We start from the raw sequence: 18,050 nt of genomic DNA, 5'->3' as shown, positions 1-18,050 counted from the left end.
CGTCTGATGCGGAACTGTCACCTTCGGGTCGGCATGCCCAGTCTGAGGCTAACGCCCAGATGGCCAACATGCTTGCCCCGGCCAACGTCAGCGTGGGGTTGAAATGGAACCCTCCGTCCTCCCCGCAGCCCTCACGGCTAGACGATTGGTTTATCGGGTCCGGGCACCACTCACAGCCACGCGATTTCCAAATTCCCTGGGTCATCTGACCCACAAAAAATAATTCTCACGGCAACCCGGTGCCTCACTCCGGCAGTCCTGGCACACTGGACCCCTCGCCTCCAGACCCATGACTGTTGTCACCCGGCCGGCCTGTCCTGACGTGTCTAGAGGACGCCCACACGGGACCTCCTCATCTGTCACTAAACTGTCCCCTGCCGGGTGCACAGAGCAATGTAAGTGCTTCGAGTCTTCTCTCAGCACCAAAGCCTCGGGATGTGCTTTTGCCTCCCGATGCGATACTACCTGCTCCGCCCTGCTGCGAAGCCTAGCCAGGTACGTTAAAAACAATCATCCCTTAGTGAACCTCGCATGGAGCTTGGATGCGTGGCTTTCACTTCCCAACCCGTCGCGCTGGTTGCCCCGGACCAGTCGCCAGGCCCAAAAGCACTGGCTTCAGACTCGAGTCCCGAGATGGGCATGGTGCCGCGGCACATACCGTGTGTTCATCACCCCCGCCTGCCACCAAAATTTCAACCCCTGGACAGATATCTCGGGCAACCTCAACACGGCAGCGGACGCGCTGTCACGACAGGGCATGCTCAGAGGAGAATGGAGGCTCCACCCCCAGACGGACCAGCTGATCTGGGAGCAGTTCAGCAAAGCACAGGTAGACCTGTTCGCTTCCCAAGAGACCTTCCACTGTCCGCTCTGGTACTCCCTAGCGGAGGCTCCTTTCGGGACAGAAGCGCTGGCCCCGAGGGCTGCGCAAGTACGCATTTCCTCCAGTGAGCCTACTTGCACAGGTGCTGTGCAAGGTCAGGGAGGACAATGAACAAGTCACTCTGGTTGCCCCCTTGGACTTGGTTCTCGGATCTTACGCTCCTCACAACAGCCCCTCCCTGGTGAATTCCCCTGAGGAAGGACCTTCTTTCTCAAGGACGGGGCACCCTCTGGCATCCGCGCCCAGACATCTGGAACGTCCACGTCTGGCCCCTGGATGGGATCCGGAAGATCTAAGTGGCCTACCACCTGCTGTCGTAGATACGATCAATCAAGCCAGAGCTCCCTCTACCAGGCAACTTTACGCCCTGAAGTAGCTCTTGTTCGTGAATAGGTGTTCTTCCCGATCAAAAGACCTGCATAGATGCGCAGTCGGGTCAGTGCTCTCATTCCAGCAGGAGAGGCTGGAGGGGAGGCTGTTCATCTCCACCTTGAAGGTTTATGTAGCCACCATATTGGCTCACCACGATGCAGGGATCTCTCCGTGGTCCTTTCAGGCCTTCAGAGACCCCCCTTTGAGCCACTAAAATCAGTCGAGCTCAGAGCAATCTCCTTGAAGATGGCCATCCTGATCATGCTCGCATCCATCAAGAGGGTTGGGGACCTGCCCAACCCTCTGTTCTCTGTCAGTGACACTTGCCTGGAGATCGGTCCGGCAGACACCCATGTTTTCTACATGCCCAAGGTTCCTACGACCCCCTTAAGGGACCAGGTAGTGAACCTGCAAGCGAAGCAAAGCCCCGGGAGGAGGCAGACCCAGCCTTTTCGTTGCTGTGTCCAGTGCATGCTTTGCGTACCTATGTGGACCGCATAAAATGCTTTAGATGATTCTGAGCAGCTCTTTGTCTGCTTTGGTGGACAGCGGAAAGGAAACTCTGTCTCCAAACAGAGGCTTTCCCACTGAGTCATCGATGCCATTGCTTTGGCCTATGACACTCAGGCCATGCCCGCCCCCTTGCAGGTTCGAGCACACTCAACGAAAATTGTGGCATCCTTGTGGGCACTGGCCAATGACACCTCCCTAGCAGACATCTGCGGTCTGAGCAACACCCAATACCTTTACGAGATTTTACAATCTCAGGGACAAGTCGGTCTTGTCCTGTCTTCTCTCAGGTCCGAGCATGTAGAACTCGGGAATGCCTGGGCAGGTGCTGGTCTCCGCGGGGTCTTTTCCCCCTCAAAGAATAGGAGTTTGAAAATAACGCATTCCCCGGTGCATGTAATAGCGTTAAGATGGCCCCAGCCGCTTTTACTCTATGCAAGAAACATAGAGAGAGAAAAGGCGCGGCCTGCTCCCATGCTTGGCACGTCGCTTTGTTCCCCCCTCCAGGATGCCAGGAACCTAATACATTTTTTTAATGGGATGTTGAGGAAGGGTATGTGCAGTCTGATGCATCCTGTTGCTTTGGCACGCAACTGCCTGCCCGAACCTGCGTCGGCAGCACACGTACACAGTTCAGCGCATGGCGTGATTGAATAGGGACCCCTTGTGTCACTTCACTCGACACAACGTCGAAGTGAGCGACAGACGGGGAATGTCTAGGTTACTGTTGTAACCTCCGTTCCCTGATGGAGGGAACGAGACGTTGTGTCACCCCGGCCATGATGCTGAACTGAGCCACTGTAACGGCTGAACCTTATTCTTGGCTGCTCTGTGCAAAACCTGAATGAACAGATGCACAATTCCCTCCCTTTATACCCATATGTCTGGGGGACATATGGGTATAAAGGGTATAAAGAATTCTGTCTGCCAAATTCTCATTGGCCTTTTCTCAAGTTCAGAGGTAACCGAGGCCTTCAAGGAAGTCCCCTAGTGCCGCTTCACTCGACACAACGTCTCGTTCCCTCCATCAGGGAACGGAGGTTACAACAGTAACTAGACGTTTAGATCTCAGATTTATTTTATTGAGTCAGTTCTTTCAGATGGTTCATGTAAAGTATGTTTAAATTTATGTTTAGTTTAATGTTCATTGTCACTCTATTTGTCTAACTCTTACAAAAACTAACAATTGCTTTTACTATAGTAGTTTTGTAGTAACCATGACTGTAGTAACTATTGTTAATTTTGTATCAGTTTTGTCAAACAATGCGCTACAGTAAAGTCATGGTTAATTTTTGTAAGGTAATGTCACTATTTAAATATGTAACTAATCAGAACTCTGTTTGCAAATTAAATAATATCATCTCATTGTTATTTATCTACAATATTTTCTTCTTTCTTTAAATAGCTTCAGTTTAGTTAACTACTTTCTATTAGTAGAGCTTAAAGATTAAAGTAGCATCTCCACCACTTAAAATGAATAGAGAAACTCATATGGCAACTTGATATTTATGACATATTTATATGATCTACCTGGCATTTATGAAAAATACCCTTGTCCTAATAACCTTTTAGTTACAATCTACCTTAATTAATGCAGGTTTTATTGTGTTCACTTGTTCACACAACAGCTGTTACAAGAATATGATGATATTACAATTTTATTTTGGTGAAAATAATTCACAGTCACATTAGAATTTAAGACTAGTTTTGAACTAAATGTTTGAAACCAACATATAAAACGACTCGGTTACTAACGTATCCTCGGTTCCCTGAGAGGAGGGAACGAGTATTGCGTAAGTAGCTTACGCTATGGGAAAACTCAGTTTCTCGAGAAATATTGAAGTCTTTATGTAAAAGGCATTGCAGCTGCACAGCAGACAGTAATGAGCGAGGCAGCTCGGTCATTGGCTGTACTGCGGCAACTGCTCGAACCAATGACGGGGCGACTCTGAACGCGCGACCAATGGGAAAATTAGCATAGCCAGGCTATATAATGGGCACCCCGTCATGCAAGTTCCTTTAGGTTCAATCGACTGAAGCGAACTGACCAAGCACAAGCACAGCAGCTTACGCAATACTCGTTCCCTCCTCTCAGGGAACCGAGGTTACGTTAGTAACCGAGTCGTTCCCTATCGAGAGGTCTCTCCTATTGCGTAAGTAGCTTACGCTATGGGAACACCCTGCAAAATGCCATGAGTGCTGACTTCGCTCTATAAAGCCAGAGGCAGATGCCTGAGCCTTAAAGCAAAGTGATTATTCCACGAGCCGGCCAACGGCGAGCTATATAATGGGATAACACAGAGCGCCTTTGCCCCAAGGTGGGGCGCTCATTGTACAAACACAAGCACATATCTTATGTACTGAGTTTTCTATGTACTGGTACGCACAAAAAATCCTCTAAGTCGGTCAGAGACGGACCTTATAAGGGAGGAGACAAAGCCCAGCATATACATACTCTATTCCATTCTATAGTCAGGCTGATAGAATGTTGGAATGTAATGAGGGGACCTGTAGGTTATAAAACCTGATAAATGTCGAAGGCGAGGCCCAGCCTGCTGCCGCACAAATATCTTCAATGGGTATCCCACTCGACCACGCCCACGAGGAGGCCATGCTCCTCGTAGAGTGAGCTCTGACGCCTAAGGGGCATTGAAGGCCCTTGGCTTCATAAGCCAGCGCTATAGCATCCACTATCCAGTGCGATATTCTTTGCTTTGAAACTGCAAGACCTTTAGTGCGGCTGCCAAAGCATACAAATAATTGTTCCGTCTGTCTGAACAGGGCAGAACGTTCCAAATATACTCTGAGCGCCCTGACCGGGCAGAGTAAATTAGCGTCGCTTTCGTCTGCTGGGGACGATAGCGCTGCCAGAGATATCACCTGTACTCTGAAGGGTGTAGAGAGCACTTTAGGAATATACCCGTGCTTTGGCCTAAGGACAACTCTGCAGTTGTTAGGTTCAAATTCCAGGCAAGCAGCGCTCGATGACAGCGCGTGCAGGTCGCCCACTATCTTGACTGAAGCGAGTGCCAGCAAGAGCGCGGTTTTGAGCGAGAGCTGTTTAAGGTGCACGGTTCGGAGAGGTTCGAACGGGGCACCCTTGAGTGCGTCCAGGACCGTGGCCAGGTCCCAGAACGGCACCGAGGGGGGGCGAGGAGGGTTCATCCTCCTAGCGCCTCTTAGGAAACGAATGATTAGATCATTTTTCCCTAATGAATGTCCTTTATCAGGATTGTGTGACGCCGCTATGGCAGCCACATAGACTTTGAGCGTGGAGGGTGTGCGGCCCGCCTCCAGCAGCTCCACTTGGTATCTCGCACGATTTGGGGTTCAAGCTCTTGGTATCACACCAGTCGCTGAACACTTTCCACTTTTGGGCATATAAGCGCCTCGTAGAGGCGCTCGCGCCTCAGTGATGGTTCTCAAAACTCCACTGGGGAGGTTCTCGGGAACCCATTGAGGGGCCATGCATGGAGGGCCCACAGATCGGGGCGGGGATGAAAAATCATCCCGTTGGCCTGCCTGAGGAGGTCTAGCCTCAACGGAATTGGCCATGGGGCAGATTGCATCATCTGCATCAGTTCTGGAAACCACGTCTGGTTTTTCCAGAGTGGGGCTACCAGGAGCACTGCACATTTCATTTCCCTGATCCGACTGATGACCTGAGGTAGCATCGCGATTGGGGGAAAAGCTTACAAGGGGCGGCTCGACCAGACCTGGGCGAGCGCGTCCGTGCTTTTTGAAAAGAAAAGGGGGCAGTGCGCATTTTCCCAGGAGGCGAAGAGGTCGACCTCTGCCTCGCCAAGGGTTTGCCATAACCACTGAACCGTCAGGGGGTGGAGAGACCATTCCCTGGGAGAACCTTGTCTCTGGACAGCATGTCCGCCCCCTGGTTCAGGGCGCCTGGCACATGCGCTGCTCTTAGCGAGTGCAGGTGGTGCTGTGACCATAGGATGAGCTCCCTGGCCATAGAGTGCAGGGAGCTCGACCTGAGTCCACCCTGGCGATTTATATACGAAACTACCGTCATGTTGTCCGTTCGGACCAGGACGTGTTCGTTTTTCAGGTACGGAAGCAGGGCTCTGAGAGCCAAGGCGACCGCTTTCATTTCCAGACAGTTTATGTGTAGGCGCTTTTCCGGGTTTGACCAAAAGCCGGAGACAGGCCTGCCCTCGTAAAGGGTCCCCCATCCTATTTTGGAGGCATCTGTCGTGATCATTTTTCTCTGCGTATTCACGCCCAAACTCACGCCAGTTTGATACCAGTTGATGGCTTTCCAGGGCGTCAGGGCTTTTATATAGCCGTGATTCGCTCTGATCAAAAAGTGGCCCGAGCGCCACGCGTGAGTGGGGACACGGCTCTTGAGCCAGCACTGGAGAGGACGCATGTGCAACAATCCTAGCTGGAGTACAGCTGATGCCGAGGCCATGAGACCGAGCATTCTTTGAAATCGTTTGACGGGGGCGTGCGCGTCCGTTCTGAATGATGTTGCAAGGTGTCGAATAGAGAGCGCGCGCTCTGATGAGAGGCGCGCTGTCATCTGCACTGAGTCTAGCACTATTCCCAGAAAAGAGATTCTGGCTGGGGGATAGCACGCTCTTTGCAAAATTGATTCTCAGACCCAGGCATTCTAGATGGCTGATAATCCAAGATCTGTGCGTCGTTAACTGATCCTCTGATTGTGCTATGATTAGCCAATCGTCGAGATAATTCAGTATTCGCACTCCCCGCTGTCTCAGGGGGGAAAGTGCCACTTCCATACATTTCGTGAATGTACGGGGGGCCAATGATAGGCCGAATGGTAGTACTGTGTACTGGTATGACTGTCCCTCGAAGGCGAATCTCAGAAAAGGCCTGTGATGAGGCGCTATCGGAATGTGAAAGTAAGCGTCTTTCAAATCCACTGATAGAAACCAATCCTCGGGGCGAACTTGCGCGAGGATATGTTTGGTCGTTAACATTCTGAACGAGCGAATCATTAAAGCTTTGTTCAGATGTCTGAGATCTAGGATGGGGCGGAGGCCACCGTCCTTTTTCCGGACGAGAAAATAGCGGCTGTAAAAACCCGCCTCGTTCAAAGAGGGAGGAACAGTTTCTGTAGCGCCCTTCTCTATCAGTTTGAGTACCTCGGTGCGTAGAACATGTGACACATCTTTCCTCACTTTCGTCTCGACCACCGCTGAAAAGCGGGGAGGTCTGCGAGCGAATTGAAGTGAGTAACCGTGTTTTATTATGTTCAAAACCCATTTCGGCATGTCGGGGATTTTTTCCCAGGCTTCTGCTCACACAGATATGGGCTGAATGCTGGCTGGGGGTGTGTCGCAGTGACGTATGGGCCCCACCGGCAAATTGCCTTGTGCTAACACAGAGTCTACAGCTCTCAGAGGCGCAGGTGCGCGCTGAGCAGCCGTGTTGAGTGCCGAGTGCAGGGGTGCGTGTGAGAGTACAGGCACACGCGCTATCTCCGAGATGCTCGCAGCATGAGTCGGAGAGATGCTTGAAACTGTATGAACAGAGTTTTGTGGTGAGGGTGCATACATCGTAATAGGCACGCGCGCCACATTCATAAAGCTTCCCGCATTTAGCGGGGAGTTTCTTGGCTCGCGCATTGCATCTGTGATGCTTGCGGCATGAGATAGAGAGCTGTTTGGAACTGTATGGGCAGCGCTTATGGGTGGGGGTGCATATACTGTAGTAGGCACGTGCACCACTTCCATAAAGTCGGGGATTTCTTGGCTATGCATACAGTGTTTGTGTGTAGGGGTGCGTGCAGTACAGCAGGCACGCGCGCTACATTTATAGTATTTCCCGTTTTTACTGGGGAAGTGTTTATAACTGTGGGAACAGTGCTTGTGTGTAGTGGTGCATACATGACAATAGGCACACGATCTATATTTTTGGGACGTCCAGCCTGAACTGGGGAGGTATTTGGCACTGTTTGGACAGTATTGATATGTGGGAATGCGCACTTTAGTGTGGACATGTGAACCCTTAGTGACACAGGCAGAAAATGACTCTTTTCGTGATTTCTGTGTGTCGCCGTAAAAACGGCATTTGATTGCAGGTGAGCGAGTTCTATGACTGGCCCATTGACTGCTGTATAGACATATCCAGCCGCCTGTAAGGGGACTGGGTAATGTTTTACATGCTTGAGAGAGAGTGGTCCGGCTTTTGCGAGACACGTACTCTCTCTTTTTCTTCCTATTGCTAGGAAGACTTACGAGGCTCCGGGTTCAGTGTGATCTTGGGCCGAGGACCTCGTTGCTCATGCGGCTTTCTTCGGCCAGCGGAACGGGAGCGGTGTCGAGCGTCCTTTTCAGGTCTGCTCCTTGGCTGGGAGACGGGAGGCGCCGCCCTGGCTCGCTGCTGCTGCTGAGGCGGTTTCTGAGACGAGTTGGAGCGCTTGGGCAGGAAGTGATGCATAGCCTGCGAATCCTTCCGGGCCTCAGTGAAGCGCTCAGCGAATTCTTTCACCGCCGGTCCGAACAGGCCCCTCGGAGTGATAGGCGCGTCGAGGAATGGCACCTTATCCGCGTCCTTCATCTCCGTTAGCGTCAACCACAGATGGCGCTCAAGGACAATCAAGTTAGCCATGGCCCGGCCGATGGCCTTTGTGGCTCGCAGGGCTACATCCGTGGCGCTGCGCAGGTCCTTGAAAGCCTCAGGTTCAGGTCCAGACTCGTCCATGGTGCGGAGAAGTTTGGCCTGATAGACTTGTAAAAGCGCCATTGAGTGAAGCGCTGACGCAGCTTGGCCGGCGGCGGCGTATGCGCGACCGGCGAGAGCTGAGGTGGATCTGCAAGAATGAGAAGCTTTGGCCTTCCATCCAGCGGTGGAGGGTGGGCACAGATGGTTGGCCACGGCCTCCTCGAGGGGCGGAGTTGCCTTGTAGCCTCTTTCTCTCGCGCCGTCCACTGAGGAGAGCGAGGAAGAAAAAGAAGGCTTTAGGCGAGCAGAGTGCGGGGCTTTCCACGACTTCGTGAGTTCGTCGTGGACTTCGGGGAAGAAAGGAGAGGGTCTCTGTCGGGGGGCCTGCCGGCACCCCTGCAGGAACCACTCGTCCAGCCGGCTGCGGGCGGGTTCTTCTGGAGAAGACCAGTCGAGCCCGAGGTCTTCCACGGCCTTGGACAGGATACGGACGATCTCAGAGTCCATGCTGGTGCCCGCGCTCGTGTCCGCTGATGTCGATGGCGCGGGGTTGAACGAGCCCGGCCAGTCGTCGGATGCAGCGTTAATAGAAAGGCTGTCATCCTTTTCATCGTCGTCCCCTGACGTGCCAAACGAGACGAGACCCACCGCTCTGTTGAAGGGGTGCAGGTCCGCTCTCGTGAAATGGACTGGCGGCGGGGAGATCTCTGGTAGCGGTGACGCACGCGGGGATTGGGCCGGCGTGACGTCACCGAAGTCTACGTGCTCTGGCAGCCTCTGTCGTGCTGCCACCTCTCGAACAGAGGTGGCAGCACGGTGGAAGCAGGCTCGTTTGCGGCTAAAGCGGCAAAGCGAGCGCTCGGCGAGGCCCAGGGAGTCGCATTCGGGGCATCCGCCCTGAATGAGTGCAGCTTCTGCGTGGTCCGGTCCCAGGCAGCGAGTGCAAATGACGTGCCGATCTCCGTCAGGAAGAGGGCCTCTGCACGAGGCGCAGGCTGAAGGCATTTGAAACAACGCCTTGAAAAATTACTCTTTTACTTTAAAAAACGTCGCGGGGGCGAGCGCTTGCAGTAAAGGATATGCGATGCGTGCCGGATGGCGTAGCAGAAGGCTTCGAAGGCGGCTGAAGGCGCCGGCGTCCTCTTAGCAGTCCTGCTGTAGGCTTTTCGACGGCGGGCGAAAGACTCCAACAATCCGGAGGAGAAGGTCTTCGCTGAAGGAGATTAACTCTAAAGGAACTCGCATGACGGGGTGCCCATTATATAGCCTGGCTATGCTAATTTCGGCGGGCTCTGAGCGCTGATGCAGGCGTAGCGCCCATTGGTCGCAGCGTTCAGAGTCGCCCGTCATTGGTTCGAGCAGTTGCCGCAGCACAGCCAATGACCGAGCTGCCTCGCTCATTACTGTCTGCTGTGCAGCTGCAATGCGTTTTACATAAAGACTTCAATATTTCTCGAGAAACGGAGTTTTCCCATAGCGTAAGCTACTTACGCAATAGGAGAGACCTCTCGATAGGGAACCACAGTAAGACAAAACACATTTGTGTAATTTGACTTTTGACTGAAAACCTTAGTTTCTGAGATATAGTCCCTGTGACAACTTTCCTGTGTGACATTTAGCCCCAGTGTCCCTTGTATACAGTACAATAATGTAAAGTGTTACCAGTTTAAACACATAAGAGCTTCATTTTAAGACTTCAAAATATTTTTTTATTATTATTATCATTATTTGGTGGACATGACTGTGGAAAAAAAAGATATTTGATGGACGCTCTCTTAACTCCCAAAAGCATTTCAAAACAGTATATACTGCCACATAGTGTCTCAAAAGAGAGGTTGCAATGTTACTGTGCAGAATACGGTATTTCTCACTTCTGCTTTTTCATCCTGCATACAATAATGGTTTGATGAAATATTATGAGGTAATACCATTACTTTTTATTAATAATAGAAAAAAATTATAACTATTAATATATTATTTTTAAGCTCCAACTGACCTTCTGGTTCAGTTTCAAATATACAGTACTGTGCAAAAGTGTTAGGCACATAAGATGTTTCACAAAATCATTTGTCATAAGATGGTTATTTATATCTTCAGCTTTAATGTGTCAATAGGAAATATAAATGTTAGATTCCCAAACATTAATTTTGCAATAAGAATAAGAAAAGGGAGCCCTGCAACAGATGTCATGGCCCCACAGAGCCCCCCACTGAACATCATGTCAGTCTGAGATTACATAAAGAGACAGAAACAATTGAGACAGCCTAAATAGATAGAAAAACTGTGTCCAGGTGTATTTAGGAGAATTACTGCTGTTTTAAAGACAAATGTGGTCACACAGAATATTGATTTATCTTTTTTTTTTTTTTTTTATGTTTACTGGTCTTTGTAGGACATTAAGTGATAAATGAAAACTATTTATGTCATTATTTTTGAAGACATCCTCACAATGCATCATTTTTCACAAATATCAAAATGCACTTGTATACAGAATATTGAATATAGTTAATAATGCAATTAAGCTTAGCTGGTGACTCATTTCTATCAATACATTTAATTTTATTTAATTTATTTATAATTTAATGTTTGTTTCTAAGTTATTAAATGGCATTTACATTCCAGATGGCACAGTGTCTGTTATCGAAGTACATAAATGATTGCAAAATTAATAAAAAATAGCAATGCAATGCATTTTGAATAAATTTAGATAAAGTACATTTAAAAGTGCATTAAAATAGAGTGCATGAAAAAAAAACAAAGAGCTTTGCTGTGATGCTGTCCATGACGCATATACATCTTGTTTTACTTTTGTTCTAACAAAGTTCAACAACATTTGTAGGACTGGTGATTCAGCACAATCACCAATGAATTTGCATATGATCAGTGTTTTTTTCCACCTGTTTTCACTGGCCACTGCAAATGATGACCAAACCAATAGCAATACCTTTTGATCAATTAAGAAAAAATACCATATTGGTCACTGATATTGTGAAGGGTAACCTATGACGCACTTAACGGTACCTAATGGAGAAACTGGCAAAGGTAAACGCACAGGAGGGAGGAGAGCCATTATGACGTCCCCCGACTGATGTCATAATGGCTATAAAACCATGAGCAGGAATTACATTCACTTAGAGTTGAGATCAAGACCTGTGGAAGTAAATGAAGGGCTGTGTTTGCGTTCTGAACTGAACTTCTTCATTGAGATCAACCGCTTTTGACAGCATCATCAACATGATCATCTCGCATTTAATGGTTTGTGGACTTTTAATGACTCTTCTATCAGCCAGCACAGAGGCAAAACCCTTAACCCAGGCAGAACAGAGAGTGAGTATTATTTATAAGGTTTATTACAACTGATAGAGTCCATGTAACATTGGCAAAGAAACGCGCAACAATCATTTAAATGCAGTTGCGCGCAAATTTGCGAGCGATTGGTTTAAATTTACTGCTTAAATTCCAGTGTTGAAATAATAATAATTATAATTACAAAACATTATCTCAGTTTCGAAATTAGCACTTTTCATCATCCTCATGAAAAAGCGACTCAAGCGTCATGTCTGCGCTAGCGTCTCCCCAATGGACACTTGGACACTTGTTCGGACGCAACAAAAAAAAAAAACACTTTTAGGCTATTGATTAACGTTTAATTTCTTTATTTGCAAGACTTATATTTATGTTATATCAACAAGTCTTACAGTTTTCTTTCTCAAATATAAAAAAATAATCATACACCAAAAGTAAAGATAAAGCTAACTTCCTCGCGCTTTTATGCGTAATTTCACATGTGGCTCCCCTTTTCCGAAGTTTTCCGAGTTTCCGAAGACATACTAACAATGTCAACCTATTGCCTACTATTACTGTATGTCAACGAATGGCATTTCAGGAGAAGTGCCTGAGACAAAAAAATGTACTGCGAACTCAAGAGTCTCCTTGGCTATGAAGATCAACTTCTGACCAACAAAAATGTTCTGAACGGAAAAAAAGAATAATTATGAAGACAGCGTAACAGCTAGAAGAATTCTCAAACAGGTTACACTGGAAAATAAATGTTATCTCATGTGGTCTAAACATCTCAAATCTTTTATTCAGGTAAAGAGATATGATTTAATATCACTGAATCAAACTGACTACATAAGGTTACACCATCAAAAGTCATTTTTATGGGTTATATCACTTAGAAATACAACAATATCGCAGGTTACCAATTTTTTATAGTTCTGCATCCTTAAAAGGGCCATTAATAATGTGAATAGTTGCATTTAGAAGCACATCTACCTGAAGAACCCTATTATGCTGAAATTGATTTTAGCATTGGGGTATAACGCCTCCTTATGGAGCCCATAATTGGTATGCACCAAAACTGTTGTTCCAAAAAGGGTTCCACTATGGTTATCTGCTATTCTAAGTCCAAGAACCCAAATCTGATGGTTGTTATAACCATTTTACTGAATGATGTTGCACAAGGTAGAATTGTCGGTAACCCAAATAAATGTGCTTCATGTGATCAAATCTAAATGAACTGGTTTAAATCTCTTTCAAAATGACTGAATCAACCAGTAATTAACCAGTAACTAGAATCAAAAGTCATTTTTAAGAGTCAGAAAAGGCTCCTTAATGTAACAACTACATAACTGCATCTTTTGCAGTTGATATGTTCACATTTAATAATATAAAAATGGCAAATCGGATGGTTGACTAGCATATGAACTACACTGTAATTGAATTTCAAGTACAAATTATGCATTTTGAGTTTTAAAGCGGTTTCTATAAGTATTGTTACGAGAAATGTGTGTCCTAAATGTTTCATCTGTATATCTTAGTCCCTCAGGGCGCTGCTGGGAGAGGAGCTGTCCGCGTTATTAGCATCAGATGAGAGCCAGAGGAGGATGGAGAACAGAGCGCGCCTTCTGCGGGACCTCCAGATGGACACTCGAGCAAAGAGCATGTGGGCTCGGATCCTGAATGACCAGCCCGGATCACGGAAACAGAGAGCTGGATCTAAAAAGGGAGGGACGACAGCGAGGAGCGGATGCTTCGGACACAAGATGGATAGGATAGGGACCATGAGCGGGATGGGATGTCAACCGTCCCATTACCCCTCTGTAAACAATCTTTCATGGTGAGTATCTTTAGAAATTAAACTCAAGAGCATACTTAAGGAGCTGTTCACACAGGACGTGTTATAACTTTTCTTCTACGTAAATACAGTATGTGCGAGATGGATTGATTGTATTAGACTGTTGCGTCACGACTTGCATCTTGCGTCATAAGCACTGCCATAAAAATCAGTTTAAAAATGCCTCTCCTTCTGTTCCATTCCTTTGCATCCGTCTGTTTATGCACTCAAGAATGTTTCCTCTGTGAATGGCCCCTTACCCTGCAAAAAATATTTCTTAATCAGCATTGTTTAATATCTTGTATTCAAGTAAAACATATCAACAACCTTAACCTTAAATAACATAAATTTATTTAAGAAACAAAAATAATATACTGTATATACTGTATATTAAACTAAAACATAATATCATTGATATGCTTGAACTTAATTCAATATATACAGTGAAATTCTTAGTAGTTTATGCCGTTTTACTTACATACATTTTGTTTTAAGGATGTTTAGATAAGGGGAAAGGTTTTTTGCTGTCTAGATCTTTCCAAATCATTTTTGAGGAATTAACTGTAAAATATATGCACTCCTAAAGAATTGTTTTGAAAGGGAATAGGTTGTGATAAAAAGAAACTTCATTGCTCAATATAGATGATATCTAATATAGTTATTGATGCCATAGTCTAAAAGCTTACAAATATGACATACTGTATATCATCTGACATGCAAAGCTGAAAATGACTTTTATTAGTGCTTGAGGCAAATGGCAGAACAGTAAGAACATGGCAGACGCTTATCATAATTATAGGCAGCATAATTATATTACTAGCTTAATCTGACTTGTATCATGGTTGGTTAACAGATTACAAATGTGTGTGCGTACTTGTGGACTTACTGCAGAGAAGACAGTTTGAACTAGTCAAGTATGACATTGATGAGAACAATATCTGACCTAATGATGCAGAATTGTTGTAAAGAATATGATGTCAGCCACTTGAACGTGCATAAAAGGTTGCAGTGATGTGACAGATGTCTGAGCGGATCCACCTAACAATATGCAATGTCTTTTCTTCCCCAGAGCGTCTCATGACCTTCATAGATATGGGACAGAATGGACTTAGTTGCTCCTCTTCTGAAGAAAAACGTAAAGAATTGGACTAACGGTACGAAGCCACTATGAGCACCATTTGTGGGGACAATGAAACGTACAGTTAAAATAAAATAGATAAATCATATGTATAAAATAAACGATATGGCGGATATTGTGGATAAAAGCTGTATATTGTTGCTGCTGCTGTAAATTCATGTATTTCATCCTCGCATAAATGTATTTATGTTTTAAAAAATATTTATATGTTTATAAAAGAGATATTTATAAATATTTGTTTTATTTATGTAATATTTTGAAATGAATGCAAAATGCAGGTCAATTACGTTTGTAACTTTTTTGTCTCTAATAGTTGTACATGTTTTAAAAGTCATTAAAAAATGCACAAATGCAAAAATGGAGAAAAGGTTCCTAAAGATTACTTTTGGAAAACCAAAAGCATCTAAAACATCTCTCTAACTAAATGTTTGAAATATTCTTTGGTCTTAAGAATCTGAATGTGTGTGAAGAGGCCTTTTAATGGATTGCCTGGTTGTTACATTTTTGTCTTCACCTGAAACAATAAGCATAGCACACAATACAATATACTGACTTGCTCCTCAGTCATTTACATCAGAATGTATTGATGTACAGTATGTACCTTTTCCCCTATATTATAGTGCAATGAGTGCTTTCACATGCACACCAACACACAGATAACTGCCAAAATCAGCGGATTCCAAAAATCCAACAATACAAGGCAACCGTTTACATGAGACTTAAAATCATCTGGTTATAGACCTTATTCACAGCACCTTATTCACATTGCCAACGAGGCTTTGAGGGATAAACGTACAATCTCTTTTATGGGCTGTACAGTAGTTTAAAGTGTTTTTGGACCATTCTGCTACCATTCTTACCAAGATCATTCAGTAGACAAAAAAAAAAACAGACAACATGAGTTGTGGAAAATCAGATGTGATCTAGGAACTTTATACAGCTTTATATTGTGCGTGCCATTGAAGAGACTGTAAGTTCATCCCTCACAGCCTCGTTGTCATTCTCATTACAATCAAAGATGGCGCTAGCGTGAATAAGGTCTATTGGTCGTGTCTAGAAGGTACCTCCCGTTTACAGAAAGTCTTGCGAGAGCTGCATGCGACGTTTACACACTGTTTATAGTGTTTATTTGGAGTCCTACAGCCACTCTATCCCTTCTCCTTAACCTAACCATAACCTTAACCCTTCCACTAAATCTAAACCTAAACAACATCGAATGAAGCTCTCGTGAGTCTTAGGCTTTAAAGGGCTTTAGGCCCTTTAGACACAGCCAGGTCTATTCTCTGCTTTTGACATTAAAACGTGAACAGGCGTGTGAAGATTAGATAAGCCGGTAAGAACGGCAGTAAAGGTGTTTACATGCAACACAAAAATGGGGTAATGTGTAAAACTATGTGTGCCGATCGGTTTTTGCTTAAACCGTTTAAGACCTCAACTTGATAAAGGAAAACACAACCACACACATTGTTGGTTTATTAGGCATAATCAGTGTAAGATTGTGCATGTAAACACACGATTAAATCACATGTCACCTTTAACCCACTGCACATTTATAACAATGCATTAAGATTAAGAAACATCAGAGGGCAATACTGAGATGCCAATACGCCATGCAAATAAATAACTTAAATGTTTTAAGGACTCGTCTGGCAGAATTTGAACTCTCTCGAAAATTGTAAAAAAAAAAGTGCACCAAGTGCATTACTCACTACCCTTAAGAATGACCCACTCAGTTGGGAAAATGCCAGATTCATCGCAATACATTAATTCTAAGCATGTACTTTGGGGATTTATTTATATTTGCAGTGTGCTTTTAAAGGACAATTCCACAGGAAAACAAGAAAAAAAGTGCATTTGTCCTTAATAACCAATTTCAAATGACTCACTATGTTCTGCATGTAAACAGTGTCTCAAAAGTTTTTTCGACACATAAGTTGCACTTAAACATGGCTGAATGTAATTTCATTCAATAATAAAATATATATTTAACATGTAATAAATAGACATTGCAGTTAAAATTCTGGTTAACAAATGAGGGGAAAATTGAAGTCTTATCGCCAAACTAAACAGGACATTTTGATCTGAGACAACCTGAAAGAACAAGAATGTTGTTTCAGTGCCAAGTATGAAGAAAAATATCATTTGTAATTAAATAAAAATATAAGAGCTAATTACACTACACAAATTACTTTCAATCTTTATTTTTTTTTTTTACTATCTTGCCCATTTTAGAATAGTAAAATCATCAAAACTATGAAATAACACAAATGGAAGTATGGGATTTTTATATTGACCAGCAATGTTAAACAAATCAAAACTATCTTATTTGAGCTCATTCAAAGTAGCCCTGTCTCTAGATTTCAGCTTTAAAATCCATTTAAAATATCCAGAACATTATCCAGCAAAATCCTTTAGATTAAAATTTTTAAGATCATGAGAAACAAAAATTAATCTTTCTGTTGATCTGCTGACAGGTAGTGCATTTTAGTAATGATTTGATTCATATTGGGTCATTTTAACCCCATTTGTCATTTTTAACCTGAAAATCTTCTTTGGAAGGTAACAGATCTTGCACAATTTCAAAAGTAGGATATATTCATTCCACAGTTAAGAAAATATAACTTGAAATCTTAAATGTGGTATACCTATATTATAATTATTATTTAAATTATTTTGCTTTCTCATTTCCACCCCATTTTTTGAAATCAATAATTGTGAATATTAAATTACTGTAATTGCATGATGGTAAAAATAGTGCCACCATTAGTTTCTGATATAAAAGACAGAATTTAGCAAATAGGAAAATTAAGAGTCACAATGTAAGTATATGGAAGAATTACTTGTACAAAACATCAGAAATTACATTACCCCTAATAGCCTGCAAGTTGTAACTGCTACTAGTCAATATTCTTTAATTATGTGCACATGGGCAGCTGGCCAACAGGCTTCATTTACCCTTTAAAATGCAATGTTGCCATCTAGTGGCCAAAGTCAATCTCTGCCAAATTCAATATGCCACAGAATCAGGATGGTGGCAGTTGTATTGGGAACAGCACGTTGAATAGACTGACATACAAAGGCACCACAGAAATAGCCTAACAAAACTAGACTTCTAAAGAAAATGCAAATGGTACTTGCATTAGTTGTGTATGGGACTTTTTCAGCCAAAAACATTAATAAATAAATAGAATAGGATAATTCAAGTTTTCTTTGATTCTATTTGATTCTCTCTAAACATTGTAGCAATGCACATAACAGGTGTCACAGGTGTCTTGAGACACACTTTTAAAGTTTACATTCCTTTTTTTTTTTTCTGACATCGTGGTGCTCCTGCTCGAGAAGCTGAAAAGACGGCGTGACGCGGAGCAACGGTCAAAGAT

At 44.5% G+C, this 18,050-nt stretch overlaps 1 protein-coding gene across 2 annotated transcripts; it reads left to right on the top strand.

The window, feature by feature from the left end:
* The first annotated feature begins 11,564 nt into the window (after positions 1 to 11,564).
* Positions 11,565 to 14,946, top strand: LOC127639556 (C-type natriuretic peptide 4-like). Of its 2 annotated transcripts, none has more exons than XM_052121624.1 (3): positions 11,565 to 11,740; positions 13,237 to 13,535; positions 14,602 to 14,946. In XM_052121624.1, coding segments are annotated over exons 1-3 (393 nt in total). In that variant the 5' UTR covers positions 11,565 to 11,647; the 3' UTR covers positions 14,603 to 14,946. The 2 variants fall into 2 exon arrangements, with proteins under 2 accessions (XP_051977584.1, XP_051977585.1); XM_052121625.1 differs by having other exon boundaries at positions 11,572 to 11,668.
* Positions 14,947 to 18,050: the final 3,104 nt, after the last annotated feature.

Source organism: Xyrauchen texanus, chromosome 48 (genome assembly GCF_025860055.1).
Source record: "Xyrauchen texanus isolate HMW12.3.18 chromosome 48, RBS_HiC_50CHRs, whole genome shotgun sequence".
NCBI lineage: Eukaryota > Metazoa > Chordata > Actinopteri > Cypriniformes > Catostomidae > Xyrauchen > Xyrauchen texanus.
This window is presented reverse-complemented; position numbering and strand designations above follow the sequence as displayed.

Coding starts and splice junctions, on each gene's coding strand:
- LOC127639556 (XM_052121624.1), top strand. CDS start 11,648: ATGATCATCTCGCATTTAATGGTTTGTGGACTTTTAATGACTCTTCTA. Junction 11,741..13,236: donor TAACCCAGGCAGAACAGAGA/GTGAGTATTATT, acceptor TGTATATCTTAG/TCCCTCAGGGCGCTGCTGGG.